This window comes from Salmo salar, chromosome 03, assembly GCF_965601325.2.
Source record: "Salmo salar chromosome 03, fSalSal1, whole genome shotgun sequence".
Lineage (NCBI taxonomy): Eukaryota > Metazoa > Chordata > Actinopteri > Salmoniformes > Salmonidae > Salmo > Salmo salar.
The window spans coordinates 53,723,949-53,744,042 of record NC_138293.1 but is presented as its reverse complement, the minus strand read 5'-3'; the positions used below and the strand labels follow the sequence as shown (position 1 = coordinate 53,744,042).

Below are 20,094 nucleotides of genomic sequence, written 5' to 3'. Positions count from 1 at the left end.
TGTGCACACCCAGAATTTCTTCAGCTGTCCGGATGATGAGGTGAAAAGTTGTGTTTATACAGCAAAACCCAGCACATTAAAGCCTGCTTGTGAAAAGCCGCCAATTTCACAGGAAGTTTACCCACAATATAGGGACATTGTAGTAAAAAATTAAGCCCTCCGAGCTTCTGATCAACAAAATGAGGTACAATATTCCAGAAACTATGAGGATTTTTTGAAGTACTTTTTAACCCAGTTGACTTACATCTGATTAAAGAAAGTGAAGTCTAAGACATTTAGACCGCCATCACATACCCTGTTGGTGATAATCTCTTTTTATCTTATATGGCTTGTTTTTCCATATGAAGTTGGACAATAGCCTATCTACCTACAGCAAGTGGATTTGGGAATGTCAATAGATGAAAAAAGATAAGATGCACGAGATAGCCCCTCAGTTTTGGATAAAAGCACCCTCTTTTGAAGTCTTAAATCCCTCCCTAATCATGAGGATAATACATTTGGAGTTCACGCAAAGACAATTCTATCTCTGTCTTTTTGGGTGCAGGACTATTAACTACAGTTTCTGAATCAACCGAATGTCCAGATTCCTCCATTTCGTCTCCTGAGGGGTCAGGTGGTGTATTCTTTCTGGTGTATGAGTGGTCAGTTAGCAAATGCCTTCTTCTTCTTTGCCAAGTTTCCGATCAAGTTAACGGTCTACTGAGCGTTGTTCTCTGTTGTGTTTACCATAAATAAAGTTTTGTTACATTTAAGTAAGTTTGAGAGGGATAAAAGCTACTCGGAGCAAGATAAAATCCCATCTGCACTCGCCGCCATCTTTCTGGAACCCCCTCAGGATGAAGTTGGTGAAGAGCAACTTTAGAAACATGCAGTCGACTATAGCAGAGAGGAAGAGAGAGGAAGAGAGAGGATGAACTCGGCGGAAAATCTGTCTCCCTCCAGCAGGTGTTTTTTTTTCATTGTTTCACCCACCAAGCAAAGAGTTTTTGTATGGAGGTCAGTGAGAGAGTGTTGAATTTGCTCACCAAAATAATGTATGGCATGTTTACTATATTAGTTTTTTTGATCTAATAGAAGTTTTGTAATGCTTAAGTTGTTATGAGTGTACTGATAATAAGTAGGAGATGTGACATCCCGGCAACTTTGAGAAAAAAATCAAATCAAATCAAACTTTATTTGTCACATGCGCCGAATACATCAAGTGTAGACCTTACTGTGAAATGCGTACTTACAAGCCCTTAACCAACAGTGCAGTTCAAGAAGAGTTAAGAAAATATTTACCAAATAAACTAAAGTAAAAAATAATTAAAGTAACACAATAGAATAACGAGGCTATATACAGGGGGTACCAGTACTGAGTCAGTGTTTGGGGGGGTACAGGTTAGAGGTAATTTGTACATGTAGGTAGGGGTGAAGTGACTATGCATAGATAATAACCAGTGAGTAGCAGCAGTGTACAAAACAAATGGGGGGGGGGGGGGGGGGTCAATGTAATAGTCTGGATTAATTATCCAGCAGTCTTATGGCTTGGGAGTAGAAGCTGTTAAGGAGCCTTTTGGTCCTAGACTTGGCGCTCCAATACCACTTGCCGTGCGGTAGCAGAGAAAACAGTCTATGACTTGGGTGACTGGGGTCTCTGACAATTTTATTGGCTTTCCTCTGACACCACCTATTATATAGGTCCTGGATTACAGGAAGCTTGGTCCCAGTGATGTACTGGGCTGTATGCACTACCCTATGTAGCGCCTTACAGTCGGATGCCGACCAGTTGCCATACCAGGCGGTGATGCAACCGGTCAGGATGCTCTCGATGGTGCAGCTGTAGAACGTTTTGAGGATCTGGGGACCCATACCAAATCTTTTCAGCCTCCTGAGGGGGAAAAGGTTTTGTCGTGCCCTCTTCACGACTGTCTTGGTGTGTTTGGACAATGATAGTTCGTTGGTGATGTGGACACCAAGGAACTTGAAACTCTCGACCCGCTCCGCTCCAGTCCCGTTGATGTTAACGGGGGCCTGTTCGGCCCGCCTTTTCCTGTAATCCACGATCAGCTCCTTTGTCTTTCTCACATTGAGGGAGAGATTGTTGTCCTGGCACCACACTGCCAGTTCTCTGATCCCCTCCCTATAGGCTGTCTCATTGCTGTCGGTGATCAGACCTACCACTGTTGTGTCGTCAGCGAACCTAATGATAGTGTTGGAGTTGTGTTTGGCCACGCAGTCGTGGGTGAACAGGGAGTACAGGATGGGACTAAGTACACACCCCTGAGGGCCTCCAGTGTTGAGGATCAGCGTGGCAGGTGTGTTGTTGCCTACCCTTACCACCTGGGGACAGCCCGTCAGGAAGTCCAGGATCCAGTTACAGAGGGGGGTGTTTATTCCCAGGGTCCTTAGCTTAGTGGTGAGCTTCATGCACAAGTCTCAAAGAAGTCTAAGAAACTGGACATTTTTGTGGCTGTGGCAGAAAGTTTGGGTGATTTAAGGATTTTACATCTGAAGACTTGCAAGGGGTACTGGTGCCGGAAGACCCGCCCTCCCAGGTTCCCCTTGAGCCTGTGTAGGGATCAGATCTGTTTTATTTTTTAACAGAAATGTTGTTTGATTTAGTTTAGTTTATTAATACATTTTTGGGGTCATTTGGAAGTTTTTTGGGGGGTATTTAGTTCAATTTTTGCTAATGCTGTTTCCATCCCGCACAGTAGGTGTCGGCATACACATTTAAAATGTGCGATCGCCAATGTACCATAGAAGAAGTAGTCCCGGTCGGTAGAACGAAGATGGCAGCTGAAAGCGAGTGAGTTTGTTGATGAGAGCGTGTAATTGGAGAAAATGTGTCAAATGACTGTATAATACGTTCATTCATATTCAATACCATTTAATTGAAAATGTATCTTCAAATGGTATGTACGTTGTAGATTGTGGTTTGCTAGCTATGTGTCGCTAGTTTGCTAGCTCCGGCGGCTAGCTGGCTAGCGTTAGCTACAACCCAGTTAACTAAACAACACAGCTGAGTGCAGGGGGTAATGCCATGCAGGGTATGATGCATGTTGTGATCATACGAAAAGAGTCTTGCAAGCAAGCTGTTTGTTCCACATTGTAATTTACCAAAGAGACATACAGTGCTAGTTAGCTGACATCCATTTCGGAAAATACACAACGTTTATATCGGCTTGAACCAGAATCTGGCCTTAAAGGAGACGTTGAACGTGGCGAGGAGAATCGCCATGTTCAATCCCCTGTAAAACCAGATTCTGGTTCAGTGCTGCGTCGTTCCATGTCATTTCAGAAAGCCACGACACCCACTATCTCAGATTGTTCTGAAATCATTTCCGTAGTTAGAAACCGATAACATTAGCATTCCTGACACATTGTTTTGCTGAAATGTAATTGATCTGAGAAATGAATAAGATTGATTACACCCAAATTGGCAATTGAAATGTATGGAATTCATAATATCCAATAAATATAGTACCTAACATCTGGTTTTGATCGAACTTTTTTCTAACAATGAGTAAGCCATGAAAAATCCAAGGAAATGGTCAAACGCCAGCCATGGACCCCTCGCACCACACCCACCGCAACGAGTGACAAGTTGTATGGAGCTGCGGCTCGGAGTGTTGTTTCGTTGTCGTATTCTCATAGAATTAGTAGATTTAAATTTTTCTCCTGTTAAGAGAAATTACTCATTGAAATTGATAGGTTTATGTCCTATCCTGCATTCTGATATTACCAGGTTCTGACCACTAGATGGTGGTGTTCCTGCTAGTATGTGATGAGTATTTATTTATTTTTAAACAGTCCCTCAATGTTAAAGGGATGTTTAATCAAAATCACAATTACATTGGTTTCCTTACCCAGTAAGTGGTTTATGGACAAGGTATGACAGCAACCCATGCTTTTGGTTTTGTTTACCTGGCCACTGTTTCAAATGCAAACATCTTAGCATTTGTGACACAAATCCAATGCAAGTCAATGGGACAGTGCCTAACAGAAAGTCTACATCCCCATGGATTTCTTCACATTTTGTTACAAAGTGGGATTAAAATGGTTTAATTGTCATTTTGTCAACGATCTACGCAAAGTACTCTGTCAAACTGGAAGAAAATTTCAAAATATATTTTTTTCAAGATTAATGAAAAATGAAACGCACCTTAATTAGATAGGTATTCACACACCTGAGTCAATGTTAGAAACAACTTACGATTACACCTGTGAGTCTTCTTGGGTTAGTCTCATAAGAGCTTTGCAGGCTGTATCACATCCGGCCGTGATTGAGAGTCCCATAGGCCGTAGCACAATTGGCCCAGCATCGTCCGGAGTAGGCCGTCATTGTAAATAAGAATTTGTTCTTAACAGACTTGCCTAGTTAAATCAAAATTCTTCATGCTCTGTCAAGGTTTTGGGTATCATGGCTTGACAGCAATTTTCAAGTCTTGCCATAGATTTTCAAGCAACTACTGAGTACCTCTCAACTGTAACTTGGCCACTCGGGAACATTCATTTGGCTTTGTGTGTAGGTTGTTGTCCTGCTGAAAGGGGAATTCCTGTCCTAGTGTCTGGTGTTGGGCAGACTGAATAATGTTTTCCTCTAGGATTTAGCTTAGCTCCATTTCTTATTTTCATCCTGAAAAACTCCCCAGTCTCTGCCGATGTCAAACATACCCTTACCATGATGCAGCCACCACTATGCTTGAAAATAAGGAGGCAGTTACTCAGATGTGTTTGGGGCAAATCCAACACAACGAGGCTTTGCATTTAGGCCAAAAAGTGTATTCATTTGCAGTGTACTTTATTCTGTGTATTTTAATTCTTTTCACTCTGTCATGTAGGTCATTATTGTGAAGTCTAGGGCTGACCTCATTTAGTCAACTGATCGATTGTTTGGTCGATAGGCTGTTGGTCAACCAAGATTTCTTTAGGCGAGCGTTAGCAAAAATGTCTGATTCACGCCTTTCTAAGTGGACTGATCCATTGTGGAGGCCGTTGGATGCCATAACTCTAAGACATGTTACTGAAATTGTGATGGTTATATATATATTTTTTTTTTGGGGGGGGGGGGGGGGAGTTTGGTCCAAATCGGGTGTTTGACTATTATATGAATCCTATAAATTAAAATAGCCAATTTGGGTGCAATCAATTACTTTAGTTTCTCAGAGATCAAATTATATTTTGTTCAGAAATGATTTTGTTCGATCTGAGATGGTGGGTGTCAATCCTCTTTCGTGTGCTTTGAGGTTAAACGACCCTGCTGTCATTTTATAGCTAGCTTGATCATTTACCACACATGATTAACTGAACTATGCAGGTTCTACATTTTTTTTTTTAACATTTGGTTTAGCTAGTTAGTGCAGTGCAGGATCATTAAGTTAATGCGTTACAGTTCAAGCCACTTCTGCTGTAACATCCAGATTGTTGCATCATTCATTGACATTGGCTACATCTCCTCTCTACAGTGTGCTGTCTGAGATCGAGGTTCTCCAGTCCATCTATCTGGATGAGCTGCAGATTAACAGGAGAGATGATGGGTGAGCCACTCAGTTTGATGATAGCCCATGTCCCAGAACACCACTAAGTCCTCACTTTGATGGTAGCAGGATTTTGCTGACTCATGAATCTATATAAATACCAGCTGTAGCCTGGTTGCAGATCTGTTTGTGCCCTGGTGTGGCATAGCAACAAATGACAAAATAACTTGGTTCACCTTAAGCACATACAGTACAGATCTGTGACCAGACTATAATACTATAGGCACTCAAACACCATACACCATTGTATCAGAGGTGTGGTGTGCTAGTTGGCTATGTTTTATGTCGCGTCACGAGGATGGACCAGATGGAGGGATAATTGCACATCTGTTGCATCATACTCAGCTGATTGTCAGCTGATCCTCCCTCTGTATTCAACATCCTGTCCTCCCAACTGCTCTCTGAAGAGGTCTGTCAGCCTTCACACTTAAACTCTTTCTGCCCTCTTTTCTATCCCCGAGTGTTTTACTATAACGTATGACTGATTAGCCTCCCCCGGCCAATGGATAAGACTAGATGAAAAGCTGATAGACTTCGGGCTTTGAAGTGGGTGCGTGTGTTTTTAATTGACATTCTCTGTTGCTCTCTCTTATAGGGGATGGGAGGTGAGTCTGGTACTATATCCCTCCACGGGTGAAGATTCCCTCTCTCAGTTTGTGCGACTCACCCTAACTTTGACTCTCGACTTGCAGGTATGCTCATGTTCCCTTCTTCCTTGTCCTTTGCAATCCATTTGATTGGGGGAAAAATGATTCCCCGTCCCCTGGCTTAGGTCATGCATTTAGGTTACTTGTGTTAAAAAAAAAAATGTGTGTACCCCCTAAATATACTGGCCTTCACTTCTCCTGGAGAGCTACCTACAAGGTGTGTACACTTTTGTGTATTGGTGCAGGGATGTAACAAACGCCTGCTTACCCAGTAGCTCTCCAGGACCGGAGTTGAGGGGTCCCTGTGATTTTTATTTTTTTGAGACAACCCTCCATGTAGCAACAACACTTCCTGTCATTGTGAAAGTTTTTCCTCGTGCTTTCATAATTTCCTGTCCTTAGAACCCTGCCCTGTCCCTTTCATTCTCAGGACATGCCACTTCCAAATGTTATACGCTGATCTCTCTCTCTCTCTCTCTCTCTCTCTCTCTCTCTCTCCCTAAGTATCCCTCCTCTCCTCCCTCCATTTCCATCCACAACCCCCGGGGTCTTTCTGATGACAAGCTGTGCAGGTAACAAGAGTAAATCTGTTGTCCTCCATCTTAGGTTCATTGTAGTCTTATCCACTGCTCTGATTAAGGGTAGTTTAATTTTGTTTGTCCCCTGTTGCTTGTATTGCTCCAAGATTTCTCTCCCTCTCCCAGTGTGCAGAAATGTCTGCAGACAGAGGCGGAGTCCTGCCTGGGTTCCCCTGTGTTGTACCAGCTCATTGAGGCCAGTTCTCTTTCTCTCCCCGTTTCTCTCATTCTCTCTGTTCTTATTTGAAATCTCTTAGTTTGAGACCACAGTAATTTTAAGAACTGCATTTGTGATATTATAATTAGACCTGTGGATCAAGGATGCCCTTTGTCCTGATAATTATTATTCTTTTTTTTAAATTTAGGAATGTATAAATAGAGATGCATATCAAATACCTGACACGGTCCCTCTTTTTTTTCTCTCTCTCAGAAAGCCAAAGAGATCCTGACGGAGAGCAATATTCCCCATGGCAACTGTGTCATCTGCCTTTACGGGTTTAAGGTGATCTGTTTTAATTAGTATTTCCATTAGTCCACACAAGATGAAAGTTTAAACTAGTCTTCCTGTTTTGAAACTCTCTGTAGCCCATGTTAACACCAATCCAATGCTTTTGAAATCTGTGAGGGGGAGTGAGCAAGTGGACACAAAATGGGACCGCAGCATTGTGTGTGTGTGATGTAAACCTGTGATGTCTTTCTGGTCTGTCCCAGGATGGGGAGGCGTTCACCAAGACCAGATGCTACCACTACTTCCACTCCCACTGCCTAGGCCGCTACATCACCCACTCTGAGACTGAGCTCCAGGAGAGGGAGAAGGAGCTGGAGCAGGACAAGACACGGGAGAGGACCGACGATGAGGTGAGATCAAGTATCCATATGCAGCAGTGGAATTGAGGGGGAGTTCCTGAAGTGAAACTGCATTTTTTTTGGAGAGGGGGGTGTCAATTTATTTTTTAAATTTTCTTTGCTATATTCCTGTAGATTTTACAGTGACGATTCACTTGGTGGTCATTTTGACTGACGGTTCTTTCTCCCTCCCCCTGTAGGAGCTAACCGTTGTGTGTCCCGTGTGTAGAGAACCTCTGACTTACAACGTTGACCAGCTCCTGTCCAATCCCGCCCCTAGCTTTCCAAAGGTAAAGACACAACTGACAACACACTGTACTGCTATGTTGCTTCTTGTAGCTGTTCTTTTTTCCTCTACAGTACTGTCATATTTTGTCTTGCAATTTCAACTACACCACTTACTTGAGGGACACAACACCTTCAATTATAGTGGCTGCTATTGCAAATACATCCATTTGTGCTGACCTCTACTTCACTCAGCTGGAGGGAGCGGTGATAGGGGTGGAGTTCCGGCAGAGGTGGGCTGAGCTCCAGAACATTTTGGAGCGTCAGAAAGCAAAAGGCGGGATTATTGACACAGAGGCGGAGTCTAACCGCTTCCTCATACATATTAATGAGGTAAGGAAGCAAGGAGGGGCTTAAGCAAAAAATATTAGCTGAAGTGTCTGTGCGTGAGCGCGCACTTTCTTGATAATGTATCTTAATTAAACAACGTTGCGACTTGTTTTTCACAGCCGCCTCCCGACTCGGACAACGTCAGCGCTGACGGGAATGCCTCTCCCAGCCAATCACTGCCCTCCCTTCCCCCTGCCTCCACCAATCAGATCACAGCACCAAAGCTGCAGCACGCTGGCCACTCGCATCGCAGGGGAAGGCCAGGTCACCAGTACTGGCACCAAGGGCTGCAGGGCCACTTCAGGGGCCCGAGGAGGGGAGGGAGAGGCAGGCCCCACACCCACCCAGGGACACCTGTCCCCCCCACCGACCATCTGGACAAACTCTCTCTGTCCTCAGAGAAACACGACAACTTCCACAGCGCTCCTCCTGTCAACTCTCATGACGCACCAATCAAAGCCAGACTTCAGGAGAACTCTAGCCACCCGGAACTGGGACAAGCACAGTTAAGCCAATTGGAGAAGGAAGAAGGGGAGGGACGTACGGAGCTAGACCAACAAGAGGCTCCAGTTCCTAAAGATGGTCAGCCAATAAGCAAATCAAGCCTGGACACTACTAAAATGGACATCCCACCTAGCAATGGCATGGAAATGGAGCCTGGGCGAGGCCATAGGGAGAGGGGAAGGAGGAGGGGCCCTCGCGGTTCAGCGCAACAGCCTGACCAATGGCAAGAGAGGTATTTGAGAGGCACGGACCAATGGGATGCTCGGGGGGGCAGGTACCATCGCTACTGGGACGGGCGAGGTCAGCGAAGCAGGGGAGGTGCCAACTACCCCCGTGGTGGCAGAGCTCACATGGCTGGTGGGAGGGGCTTCCATCAGAGTGTGGGAGAGGTGGGGAGAGAGGGTGCTGCTCTATGACAAAGGGGCAAAGGAGGAACTAAGAACAACTATGTCTGTACCTCCATTTACATTCTCGACTCACCTAAAATAAAGCTTTGCATTGTCTGGCACCTAAGTGAACCGGTGTGTCCTGTCTTTCCTATTGCCGTTTGAGTTGTTGTCAGTGGGCAGTTTAGTTTACGCTAAAGCATTCTTTTTGCTGCATAAGATACTAATGACAGGGCACACTTGTCTGAGGGAACATACAGTACATTTTATTATTGACAGAAATCGGCTGAAATTGACCTCCCATGAGTATCAAACACTTCAACTTATTTTCCCCACCCTCCACCCCTTATTTCTGCATACCTCCCCTCCCCTGGGCATCCAGCCTCACCCCCAGCCCAGTAGTAGCAGTAGTAATAGGCCGGGCGAGAGAGCCCCCCTGCTGGAAGTCTGACTGCTGCTAACGCGGCCCAGTGGGGACACTGACACCCCGGGGGAAGCGTAGACGGGGCGCCCGTTGAGGCGCTGCACTGGCCGGTAGATGTCTCTGTACTTCAGTGTTTTAGGAAACAGCTCCACCTGAGAGTGGGACAGGGGTATGAAAGGATTAGCTTAGGCACTGTACATTTTTTATGAGGGATACCTGGAGAAAATCAGACGTCTGAAATAAAAATGGATGGCCCTCACTTCAGTAAAATATACTTTTACCTGACCCTCCCTGAACGCTTGAAAAAAGTGACCCTCCCCTACACCCCAAATAATAATTAAAAGGTGCACTATGCAGAAATTGCTCCGCCATTTCCTGGTTGCAAACATTCTAATAGTTTCAGTGACGAAACAAGCAATGTAGACAATCATACTACCATCTAAACCCCTGTGAAATATACACTACCCCTGTGAAATATACACCCCCCCCCCCCCCCCCCCCTTTGCTGCTGTAACAGCCTCCACTCTTCTAGGAAGGCTTTCCACTAGATGTTGAAACATTGCTGCAGGGACTTGCTTCAATTCAGCCACGAGCATTAGTGAGGGCACTGATGTTTTGCGGTTAGGCCTGGCTCGCTGTCGGCATTCCAATTCATCCCAAAGGTATTTGATGGGGTTGAGGTCGGGGCTCTGTGCAGGTCAGTCAAGTTCTTCCACACCGATCTCGACAAACCATTTCTGTACGGACCTCGCTTTGTGCACAGGGGCATTGTCATGCTGAAACAGGAAAACATGCTGAAACAGGGCCTTCCCCAAACTGTTGCCACAAAGTTGGAAACACAGAATTGTCTAGAATGACATTGTATGCTGTAGCGTTAAGATTTCCCTTCACTGCAACTAAGGGGTCTAGCCCAAACCACAGCCCCAGACCATTATTCCTCCACCACCAAACTTTAGTTGGCACTATGCATTGGGGCAGGTAGCGTTCTCCTGGCATCCGCCAAACCCAGATTTGTCCGTCGGACTGCCACTCCAGAGAATGCGTTCCCACTGCTCCAGAGTCCAATGGTGGCGAGATTTACACCAATCCAGCCGACGCTTGGCATCGCGCATGGTGATCTTAGGCTTGTGTGTGGCTGCTCGGCCATGGAAACCCCTTTCATGAAGCTCCCGACAAACAAGAGGCAGTTTGGAATTTGGCCGTGAGTGAGTGTTGCAACCGAGGACAGATTATTTTTTTACGTGCTACGAGCTCAGCACTCGGTGGTCCCGTTCTGTGAGCTTGTGTGGCCTACCACTTAGCGGCTGAGCCGTTGTTGCCCCTAGATGTTTCCACTTCACAATAACAGCACTTACAGATGACCCGGGCAGCTCAAGCAGGGCAGGAATTTGATGAACTGACTTGTTGGAAAGGTGGCATCCTATGACGGTGCCACGTTGAAAGTCACTGAGCTCTTCAGTAAAGCCGTTCTACTGCCAATGTTTGTCTATGGAGATTGCATGGCTGTGTGCTTGATTTTATACACCTGTCAGCAATGGGTGATATATATAGTGGAATCCACTCATCTGAATGGGTGTCCACATACAATACTTTTGGTTATGGAAAATACACTATTTTCAGCTGTTTGAAGCTGGTGTACCAAACCTAATGTAAAAGATGCAAAGGTTAAACTTAAGAACAGGAAGCATAGAAATAGCGAACAGAACAGATCTACCGCGTCTTAGACTTGCTTTCCATGAGAATGACAGATCTATAACTCACATTTCTATGTGAATTTTGTTGGTCGCCAAAAAAGGAACATATTGCAGCATTAAAACAAAGTGGATAGCAGAGAACATGCCTACTGTTTACCCTTACTCCTAGGACAGACCAGAGCCTTAGATATGCAGTTTTAGAAACTGTTCTTCGTTTTGTAAGCATTACATGGCAAAGTAGCCAGAAGGTTGAGGATTCGCAGACCACTGCTGACATGGGTGAAAAGATCTCAATTTTACTAAAAGCACTACATGAAGTATATCTTCTTAAATGCGACCCAAGAAAAAATTGCCTTGTATAAACGCATTTCATGCTATTCTACGTCATTTTATATGACCGGAGATGAACAGAATCTTTTTAAATTCCACAACAGAGCATGACAATGAATGAATGCATGCTGCAGCATCTGAGATGTTTTGATTTCTATACAGGCTAATATAAAAAAAAATAGGATAGTCTTAGTCCTTCTCATCTTCGCGTGCTCTCTCTCTCTCAAACTGAACAGGACATCAGTAGGCCTAGTCCACACGCACAGATATTGAATTTTTGGGACAAATACTATTTTTTTTGCAGAAGAAGCCTTTGACTTTCTTCCTGAAGGGCCACCGTATACAGCACTGCCATTGGTTAGGCAGCACAAAATGATTTACATCAGCAAGAACAGGGCAGGCCAGTGCTCATGAATATAGTAGCCTAGTTTTATATACACACTGCCTGTGCATTTTCCCCAGGACCGTGTTTGGGAAACGCTGGCCTAGGCCTATAGTACTTCTACTTCCGGCGCCGACAGAGATGGCCGCCTCGCTTCGCGTTCCTCAAACTGAAATGGTCCACCCACGCAGACAGCGTGGTGAAGAAGGCGCAGCAGCGCCTCTTCAACCTCAGGAGGCTGAAGAAATTCGGCTTGTCACCAAAAACACAAACTTTTACAGATGGATAATCGAGAGCATCCTGTCGGGCTGTATCACCGCTTGGTACGGCAGCTGCTCCGCCCATAACCGGAAGGCTCTCCAGAGGGTAGTGAGGTCTGCACAACACATCACCAGGTGAAAACTACCTGCCCTCCAGGACACCTACACCACCCGATGTCACAGGAAGGCCAAAAAGATCATCAAGGACAACAACCACCCGAGCCACTGCCTGTTCACCCTGCTATCATCCAGAGGGCGAGGTCAGTACAGGTGCATCAAAGCGGGGACTGAGAGACTGAAAAACAGCTTCTATCTCAAGGCCATCAGACTGTTAAACAGCCATCACTAACATTGAGTGGCTGCTGCCAACATACTGACTCAACTCCACCCACTTTAATAATGGAAAAAAAGATGTAATGAATTTATTTATATTTAAGCAGACGCTCTTATCCAGAGCGACTTACAGCAGTGAATGCATACATTTCATACATTTTTTCTTTCTTCCCGTACTGGTCCCCCGTGGGAATCGAACCCACAACCCTGGCGTTGCAAACACCATGCTCTACCAACTGAGCCACCACTAGCCACTTTATATTATATAATGTTTACTTACCCTACATTACTCATCTCTTATGTATATACTGTACGCTATACCATCTACTGCATCTTGCCATCTGATGTAATTATGTATCACTAGCCACTTTAAACAATGCCACTTTATTTAATGTTCTCATACCCTACATTGCTCATCTCATATGTATATACTGTACTCTATACCATCTATGCATCTTGCCTATGCCGTTCGGCCATCACTCATTTATATATTTTTATGTACATATTCGTATTCATTCCTTTACACTTGTGTGTATAAGGTAGTTGTTGTGAAATTGTTAGGTTATATTACTTGTTAGATATTACTGCATGGTCGGAACTAGAAGCACAACCATTTTGCTACACTCGCATTAACACCTGCTAACCATGTGTATGTGACAAATAAAATTGATTTGGGATTTGATTTGATAACATGAATAAAGGCAAATCACCTGGTTGTGACTGTGTAGTATAGGCTATTGATCACTTGATTGAGACCACACTAGGCGCACCTGATATTGCGCGCCCAGCAGAGAATCAGGGATGAGGGGCAGCAATGGGCACACATCGAGATATAAGCAACTAATTCTCAAACACTGAGCAATATGACATTTAATCTATTTACAAATGACATGACCCTCCCCTGGACTAAATAAAAAAAATACGAAACACTCCCCGACTGAAATTGAAAAGGCACGAACCTCCCCCATTTTTCTCTGGGTAACAATTGTGTAAATTTCAACCGCTCCCTTAGGCTTCTTCAATGGCCCAGGAAAATATAATAAAGCTGCAAACTCATCTTTTATTTGACATACGTTTCACTAAGGAGAACGCTTGTTGGAGTGTAATCCAACCAATCAACAAGTCAGCCCACCACTCACTCACTCACCCTCAGCGGGGTTGAAAGAAACCGTAAGCATACGGTTTTCAGGAAGCGGAGGTGAAGACTCAAACCGGATGCTTCCCGTTTCTTCCAGCTCCGCTCGGGCTTTTCTTTTACGCCTGCTATGTTAGGTTACCACTAACTAGATCTCTCCGTATCTTGATTGGCTCTTCGAACACGGTCCATACCACCACTTCATCGCAGGTGGGGGTGGTCAGAGAACCCTGGTAGCGGTAGAACTTGGTGAGGTCCACACTTCCTAGCAGATCACTGATGGATAGTGGCTGCACTATGTCAACTGATGAACCTGAGACATAAGGAGAGGGCTGTAGTGTGAAAAATACTAGTAACATCACCACCAAGGGGAGAAGGCTCTCCCTTTGTTAGTGCTCTAAAAGAAAGCAATGGTGGTTTCACTTTGCTCTTGTACTCTCTCTCTGCAAATTCAAATTAGCTACATTGGCATAAAAATACAGAATATAAGTACTTTAAAGCTAGCTGGTACCACTGCTCCTCACCCTTCTCTGTTATATTCAGCAGATATGATGTCAAAGTCGTCCAGGATTCCACATGCCATTGGACGCCTGTCACCTGGAATCCATGGAATGTGTTGATGATAACATGAATAATAAACAGTGAAGGCTGGTGAGAGGAGCTATAGGAGGACAGGCTCATTGTAACGGCTGGAACGCATCAAACACATGGTAACAACGTGTTTGATTCCGTTCCATTGATTCCATTCCAGCCATTACGATGATCCCGTCCTCCTATAGCTCCTCCCACCGGCCTCCTCTGATAACAAGGTATTCTGCCATAACTCCTATTACTAGGTGAAGAATCATAACTCTGTCATAGTATTGTCATCATCAGTGTAGAACTGTTGTGACGTAGAGACGTACATCTATGAAGAATCCAAACACTGCTACCCTCTCCGGGTCAGTCTTAGCCTGCTCCATTGTCAAGCCTTCCTTCAGTGTCACAAGGTGGATCTGAAATCCAACAGAGAGTCACATCATATAGGACACAACACACACACACACACATACACACAGTGGTGTGTATTCATGGATGCCAAGGGAAGCCAGGCTTCCCAAAAAACTTGACCAAGAGAAATTAAATAAAGCATAAAATAATTTAGCTTTCGTCTCCGTGTTTCAACATTTTCCTTCAATTCGCAAGAGGCTGATTGTATCTCACAGGAGAAAGCTAAATTAGCCATGGATTGAGATAGGGATTTGGACTTGTGGTTTTACTTAATTCTCCGTACTGACCAATGATTATCACGACGATTCTGGTCCAACCATTAATTCATACATTGTTGTTCCCCTGGCCTGAGAGGACGGAAGTTCAATATGTAGCTAGATGTAGAAGGCTAATGTTAACTAGCTAACGTTGCACAAGAATGGAAGTTAGGCTAGCGAGCAGGCATTTTAGCCAGGTAGCCTAGGACAACAAAAAATGTAAGCGTGTATGTACTGTATGACATTTCGTCGACATGAAATGTATGACATTTCGTCAACATGAAAGAAAGGAGGATGGCATTGGTGTTTCTCTACAAGTAGGGTGAGTCAACATGTTTTTTCTACTTGCACAAACGCGCACGCAAACACACACGCACACAGAAATCAGAACCATGGGCAGCCACATCATATTTAGCTTACATTGATTGGACTAAATAGTTTTTGGTATCTTTTAGTTGTCACTGTATTAGAGGTGATTTGATGATGTTGACATGTTGAAGTTGAAATGGTGCTGGAATAGTGGAGGCAGCTCCTGTTTTCTTTGTGACTTGCGGTAACTCTCTATGGTAAAAAATCAATAGTTGTTTAGTGGTCCAAAAATGTCAGAAATATTAACTTGCTTGACGATGCTGTAGGTCATGCAACTGTCTTACTGTACATGCAATATGCTTTGTGGACTTCACTGAACAGAGGTTGCTATCAGGTTTTGTGATAAAACAAAGGTGTGGTTTAATTTGTTCTGCCACTTTGTTTTATTGTCTCTGCCTTTAGGCCTATATGTCATGGTTGCAAGACATATGAATTAACAGGTTATAGAGCAAACAACGCAATTATCACAACACAGGTTGTAATATGGCTTTTGGGGGGCCTGGCTTCCCCAGTGATTTTACCCACGCTCCGCTACTGCACACGCACTCTCTCTCTCTTCTAGTACAGTATCTCACCTCCATGGGGTATCTGACTGAATCCACTGTGTGCTCAGAGCCTGGGTGGCACAGTGAGTCGCCTCCCCAGTGGAAATGCATCATGACGGCCGTGTAGCCATGAGGGAGCCCCCCTCCTCTCACCTCCATCAGGCCCTCCTCTAACACACAGCTCACTGGGAGGACGAAAATAAGTTGTGGTATTACCGTAGTATACGTTATTATGGTATTGTGTATTCACTAACAACTGTTAATGAGTAAATGATACCTGTGTCCTGAGCTACTGAGATTACTTTAAAGAAGACTAGACAACACATGTCCTACAGACACACTATAAGGACAGGACCAAGGAGATTCACCACAAGAGTACCTGTGTGTCCATTGTTGGTGAGGAACCTGATGCTGTGTGGATTAGTGATGTCACTGAAGGTGAGGTTGCGGAGACTGGGGTCAAAGGTCAGCTGGTTAGTATCAATGTTGATCGGCGACTGTCTGACCCCACCACACTGAGAGTTGGGAAGGGAGGGCCAGAAAGAGGGGCTGTTCTCTAAAAGAGAGAAAGAAAAAGAAAGCCTCTGTCAGGTTAAATGTTTGCTGGCCTGAACTGTGTTTGTGTAGCACAGCACAGCTATGAGATGACTGAAGAGTAATGGACTGAGGTGAAGTCAGAACTAGTGAAGTCTTACCACAGCCATTGTGGCACCAGGGCTGGTCTAAAAGTAACACATTTGAAAATACATATAATTAATAGAAAATATATTAATATTCATGAAACTTTAAAAAAAAAGTTGTTTTGGAAGGCTACGCACCTGCTATAGCTCGTGAACAGAGATAGAGGATAATATACACAGATGTCTGAAAAGCAAATATAAATACAATGTAGCATAAAGATGCATGAAACTATCTTTGTTATCTCTATGATTAGATTTCTGTCAAAATGTAGCCATATCAAGATCCCTAAATGTATGATTTTAAAAATGATTTCTTACCCACTTGTACAACATAGTTTCATAAGTTGAATTAATAACCACATTAATATTGAAAATACGTTCTTATGCCTAGCTACAGCCTGCATTGCCCAACCGCCAAAACGACTTTTCAAGGCTGTGTGGAACGTTATAACAAGTGTGTAGTGCTGGGGGAGCACGAGCATCACCTTTTTCAATTTGAAAATACATGGACAATTTATTCTGATCAATTCTAAATAAATGATATTTAATTACCACAAAAAAATCCATAAAAAAAACGATAGAATGACAAACCAAATAAATATGTAGCCTACAGCTGCCTAGAGGTAGGTAAATGGTGGTTTCTTCCCTGCCTTCTCTCTGGCGGAGGCGAGAATGATGAAGAACTGTAGGCTACATGTGGGCATTGCGGAAGCCCTTTGAAGGCTTGACAAATTTGGCCAATCAGAAGGTAAAACCCAAAAAATCTAAATTCACCATGTCTGCCTTGATGTTCATAAAAGTTCACCGACCCCTCTTGCGCAGTGGAACGGAAAACGATATGTGACCACTTGGTTACGGTGACGTTCTGCCGAGGACACCCAAACCAGTGGTCACCTGCAAAGCCCAAGAGACTGACCCTCTCTGGAAGTTGCTGTAGCCCTGCTTGGGATATTTAGCCTACAGTATATTGGCTATTGGTTGAGACGCAGGGCCCGTTAGCTTGGTATGTCAGGATGGGAAATTTTGAATTGGGCCAAGTTGGAGGTAATAATGAATTTAGGTTATAGTTTATTGAGATGCATTAATACACCACACTAAAAGCTTGATTTTATGGCTGTTTAAAACTAATTTCCTGCAGTTCTATGTAGTCTAGTAATGATTTATGTTCACTACTTGGTCAATTGATTTGATGATCAAATCTATGCAAATTAATTATATGAATTGGTAGTTCACCTCTGTTTTATTTTATTCTGTGATAGGGTATACTGCAACCATGTGTTCAAACTAATCAAATAAACGTTTATTTGGCGCTGTCCTTTAGCAACCACGAAGGGCTCTGCAATCATTTAAAATAAGACTCATCACGATCTGTTGCCTACGCCTAATAGTGCTTCCTACTCATCATGTATTATTATTACAAATAGAAGATTATCACTTCTCACAATGGTGCTCGTTTAGTAAAGTAAGATCAAAGCTTAATCAATGTCTCGCAAGATCACCTAACTATTCATCAGTATTTTACACAACAGAAGCGAATATAATAGCATAGCATAGTAGGCCTATAACGTTACTGTTCAACACTGTTACGCCAAAACAATTAGCATTCACGATTGACAGTGATGATGGCCTATTTTGAAATTATGTATGCCTAACTTGGTGTTTGAGGGTATTAAAAATACAACATTTTCTGGAGACAATATGTGGGCATAGGCAGACGTTGCAATTGGAGTATGCGCTTGATGCATATTCTTTAGCAGAGCTCTCCAACCCTCTTCCTGGGAGAGCTAACATCCTGTAGGTTTTCATTCCAACCCTAATCTAGCGCACCTGATTCTAATAATTAGCTGGTTTATAAAATGAATCAGGTTAGTTACAACTAGGGTTGGAGTGAAAGCCTACAGGCGGGTAGCGTGTCAGGAACAGGGCTGGAGAGTACGAACTTTGACTGAGGAAATGATGACGTCTTTACATATGTAGTCTACGGCGATTCGGATATCACTTACTATTGATATCTACATAGTTTGATTTTAATCAACGTTTCAGTAAAAGTGCCGGTTTTAGCCAGCCGGCTAATTTTCAACCTCAGTCCCTGGGCAGGTTATTAAAAACAGTTACAATAAATAACAATACAGACAATCAATGAGCAGTGAGCACACCCAGAGCAACATAGGACAAGCAACACGTAACATGTGCATTGTGTGAATCACACTGCTGCACTCTCATTTTTCTATTTTCACCTTACGGATTGTGGTTGTTGTGGATGGCTGTTCACGAATCTAAATGTGTTTTTGAACCCAATAATGGTTGAATTCAAGAAGTTTAAGCTGCCTATCAATCATTGTTTTTGAAACCAGTGGACAGCCAGTGAAAAATGCGCTCTTGCAAAAGCTGCATAGTGCGGATCCAAGCCTATGGAATAAACGCGGAGCTTTTATTGCTCAATCTAATTCATGCTGATAAAATAAATAAATCCATAGGCCTAATGGACACATGCTCAAACTTGTACACTTTTGATAGACTTAAGGGGCAATCTGTAGTTTCTACATCAATTTGACTTATAAATTATATATATATCCATTGATTCTTGAAGAATATAACTTATAAATCTTATAAAGCTTAGTTCATCTGTCACACTCCATGATAAACCAAAATATAAGCTTGTTTTATTCCAATGTTTGTAAACATTGTAAATGTAAACAAACACTGTATAGCCCCATGAACATGGTTAAAACAATAATGTTATATCATGGATGGTCAGTCCTTGCATCCATAACTCTGTCTATTAATCTGAGAGTGGTCACATTTCTCCAGGCCCATCCCTCAGCTTTTAACCAAAACAGAGGCGGGGTGTCCGTTTTGTTATTGTTTCATCTGTGTATTTGCCCTTTAAACAGCTGCATATTATCAAGATATCAAAGTGTCACCAACAAAAAGGTAAACAATAGGCCTATAGCAAATGCAGCATATGGCATTCATTTTTTCACATGTAAATAGCACTTTTCTGTAGTGCTCAAAGCATGCCATTTCATGAGGGCAGCATTTATTTTTCAACTCGAATCAATGAGCCCAATCAGTCCTCCATGACAACAAAATCAGAAATAATGAGGAGGGGTGGCTAATAAGTCCTTAGTTTTGAGGTCATGCTCAGGTAAAACAATTAGGCTAATCTATACTTCCATATTTCCAAGTCCTATTCTTGAAGATCAAGGGGTATAACATTTATTGGAATGACTGGAATGCTGATAGACTTTGGTTTTTAATGTAAAGATATAATTTAATTGTATTATTATATGTAGTAGAAAGCAATGGGTTAGAAGAAGCCAACATAACCAACCCATAAAGTAAAATGTAACATCCATATATGGCCAGCTATGTAAACTTTAACATTGATTTATCCTGCAATAGATGTCGTTCAATTGGTAACATACATTTTTGTCTTCTTCTAATGCCTCTTAAAGGGAAAGTAATCTAAAAGTAACGGAATGTAATCCGATTATGTTACTGAGTTTGGGTAATCCAAAAATTACGTTACTGATTACAATTTTGGACAGGTAATTTAACTGTAACGGATTACATTTAGAAAGTAACATACCCAAC

At 43.2% G+C, this 20,094-nt stretch overlaps 3 protein-coding genes across 3 annotated transcripts; 1 reads left to right on the top strand and 2 right to left on the bottom strand.

Annotated features, from left to right (window-relative positions):
• The first annotated feature begins 2,716 nt into the window (after positions 1-2,716).
• rnf25 (ring finger protein 25) lies at positions 2,717-9,230 on the top strand. The gene is made up of 10 exons (XM_014192274.3): positions 2,717-2,791; positions 5,451-5,522; positions 6,118-6,214; positions 6,674-6,741; positions 6,874-6,943; positions 7,178-7,249; positions 7,459-7,605; positions 7,794-7,883; positions 8,074-8,211; positions 8,328-9,230. Exons 1-10 carry the CDS (start codon positions 2,721-2,723, stop codon positions 9,126-9,128), a joined length of 1,626 nt encoding a protein of 541 aa, XP_014047749.3. The 5' UTR covers positions 2,717-2,720; the 3' UTR covers positions 9,129-9,230.
• Positions 9,231-9,482: 252 nt separating this feature from the next.
• Positions 9,483-14,672, bottom strand: LOC145877505 (carbonic anhydrase 4-like). The gene is made up of 4 exons (XM_082973106.1): positions 14,562-14,672; positions 14,181-14,253; positions 13,806-13,969; positions 9,483-9,674 (listed from the first exon to the last, which is right to left on the bottom strand). Exons 1-4 carry the CDS (start codon positions 14,616-14,618, stop codon positions 9,483-9,485), a joined length of 486 nt encoding a protein of 161 aa, XP_082829232.1. The 5' UTR covers positions 14,619-14,672.
• A 998-nt stretch (positions 14,673-15,670) lies between these two features.
• Positions 15,671-16,915, bottom strand: LOC106600721 (carbonic anhydrase 6). Its single transcript, XM_082973105.1, has 6 exons — positions 16,816-16,915; positions 16,636-16,681; positions 16,513-16,539; positions 16,197-16,373; positions 15,848-16,002; positions 15,671-15,676 (listed from the first exon to the last, which is right to left on the bottom strand). The coding sequence occupies exons 1-6, from the start codon at positions 16,828-16,830 to the stop codon at positions 15,671-15,673; spliced, it is 426 nt and encodes a 141-aa protein (XP_082829231.1). The 5' UTR covers positions 16,831-16,915.
• Positions 16,916-20,094: the final 3,179 nt, after the last annotated feature.

What these genes read in the sequence shown, in the direction of transcription:
- rnf25 (XM_014192274.3), top strand. Translation starts at nt 2,721, where the DNA reads ATGTGCGATCGCCAATGTACCATAGAAGAAGTAGTCCCGGTCGGTAGA. An exon ending in TCTGCCTTTACGGGTTTAAG is followed by an intron (nt 7,250 to 7,458) that starts GTGATCTGTTTT and finishes GGTCTGTCCCAG; the next exon opens with GATGGGGAGGCGTTCACCAA. An exon ending in CCGCCCCTAGCTTTCCAAAG is followed by an intron (nt 7,884 to 8,073) that starts GTAAAGACACAA and finishes TACTTCACTCAG; the next exon opens with CTGGAGGGAGCGGTGATAGG.
- LOC145877505 (XM_082973106.1), bottom strand. Translation starts at nt 14,618, where the DNA reads ATGGAGCAGGCTAAGACTGACCCGGAGAGGGTAGCAGTGTTTGGATTC. An exon ending in TGTTTGGATTCTTCATAGAT is followed by an intron (nt 14,254 to 14,561) that starts GTACGTCTCTAC and finishes CATGGATTCCAG; the next exon opens with GTGACAGGCGTCCAATGGCA. An exon ending in GCTGAATATAACAGAGAAGG is followed by an intron (nt 13,970 to 14,180) that starts GTGAGGAGCAGT and finishes CTTATGTCTCAG; the next exon opens with GTTCATCAGTTGACATAGTG.
- LOC106600721 (XM_082973105.1), bottom strand. An exon ending in CTGTTCACGAGCTATAGCAG is followed by an intron (nt 16,540 to 16,635) that starts GTGCGTAGCCTT and finishes TGTTACTTTTAG; the next exon opens with ACCAGCCCTGGTGCCACAAT. An exon ending in CTGGTGCCACAATGGCTGTG is followed by an intron (nt 16,374 to 16,512) that starts GTAAGACTTCAC and finishes TCTCTCTTTTAG; the next exon opens with AGAACAGCCCCTCTTTCTGG.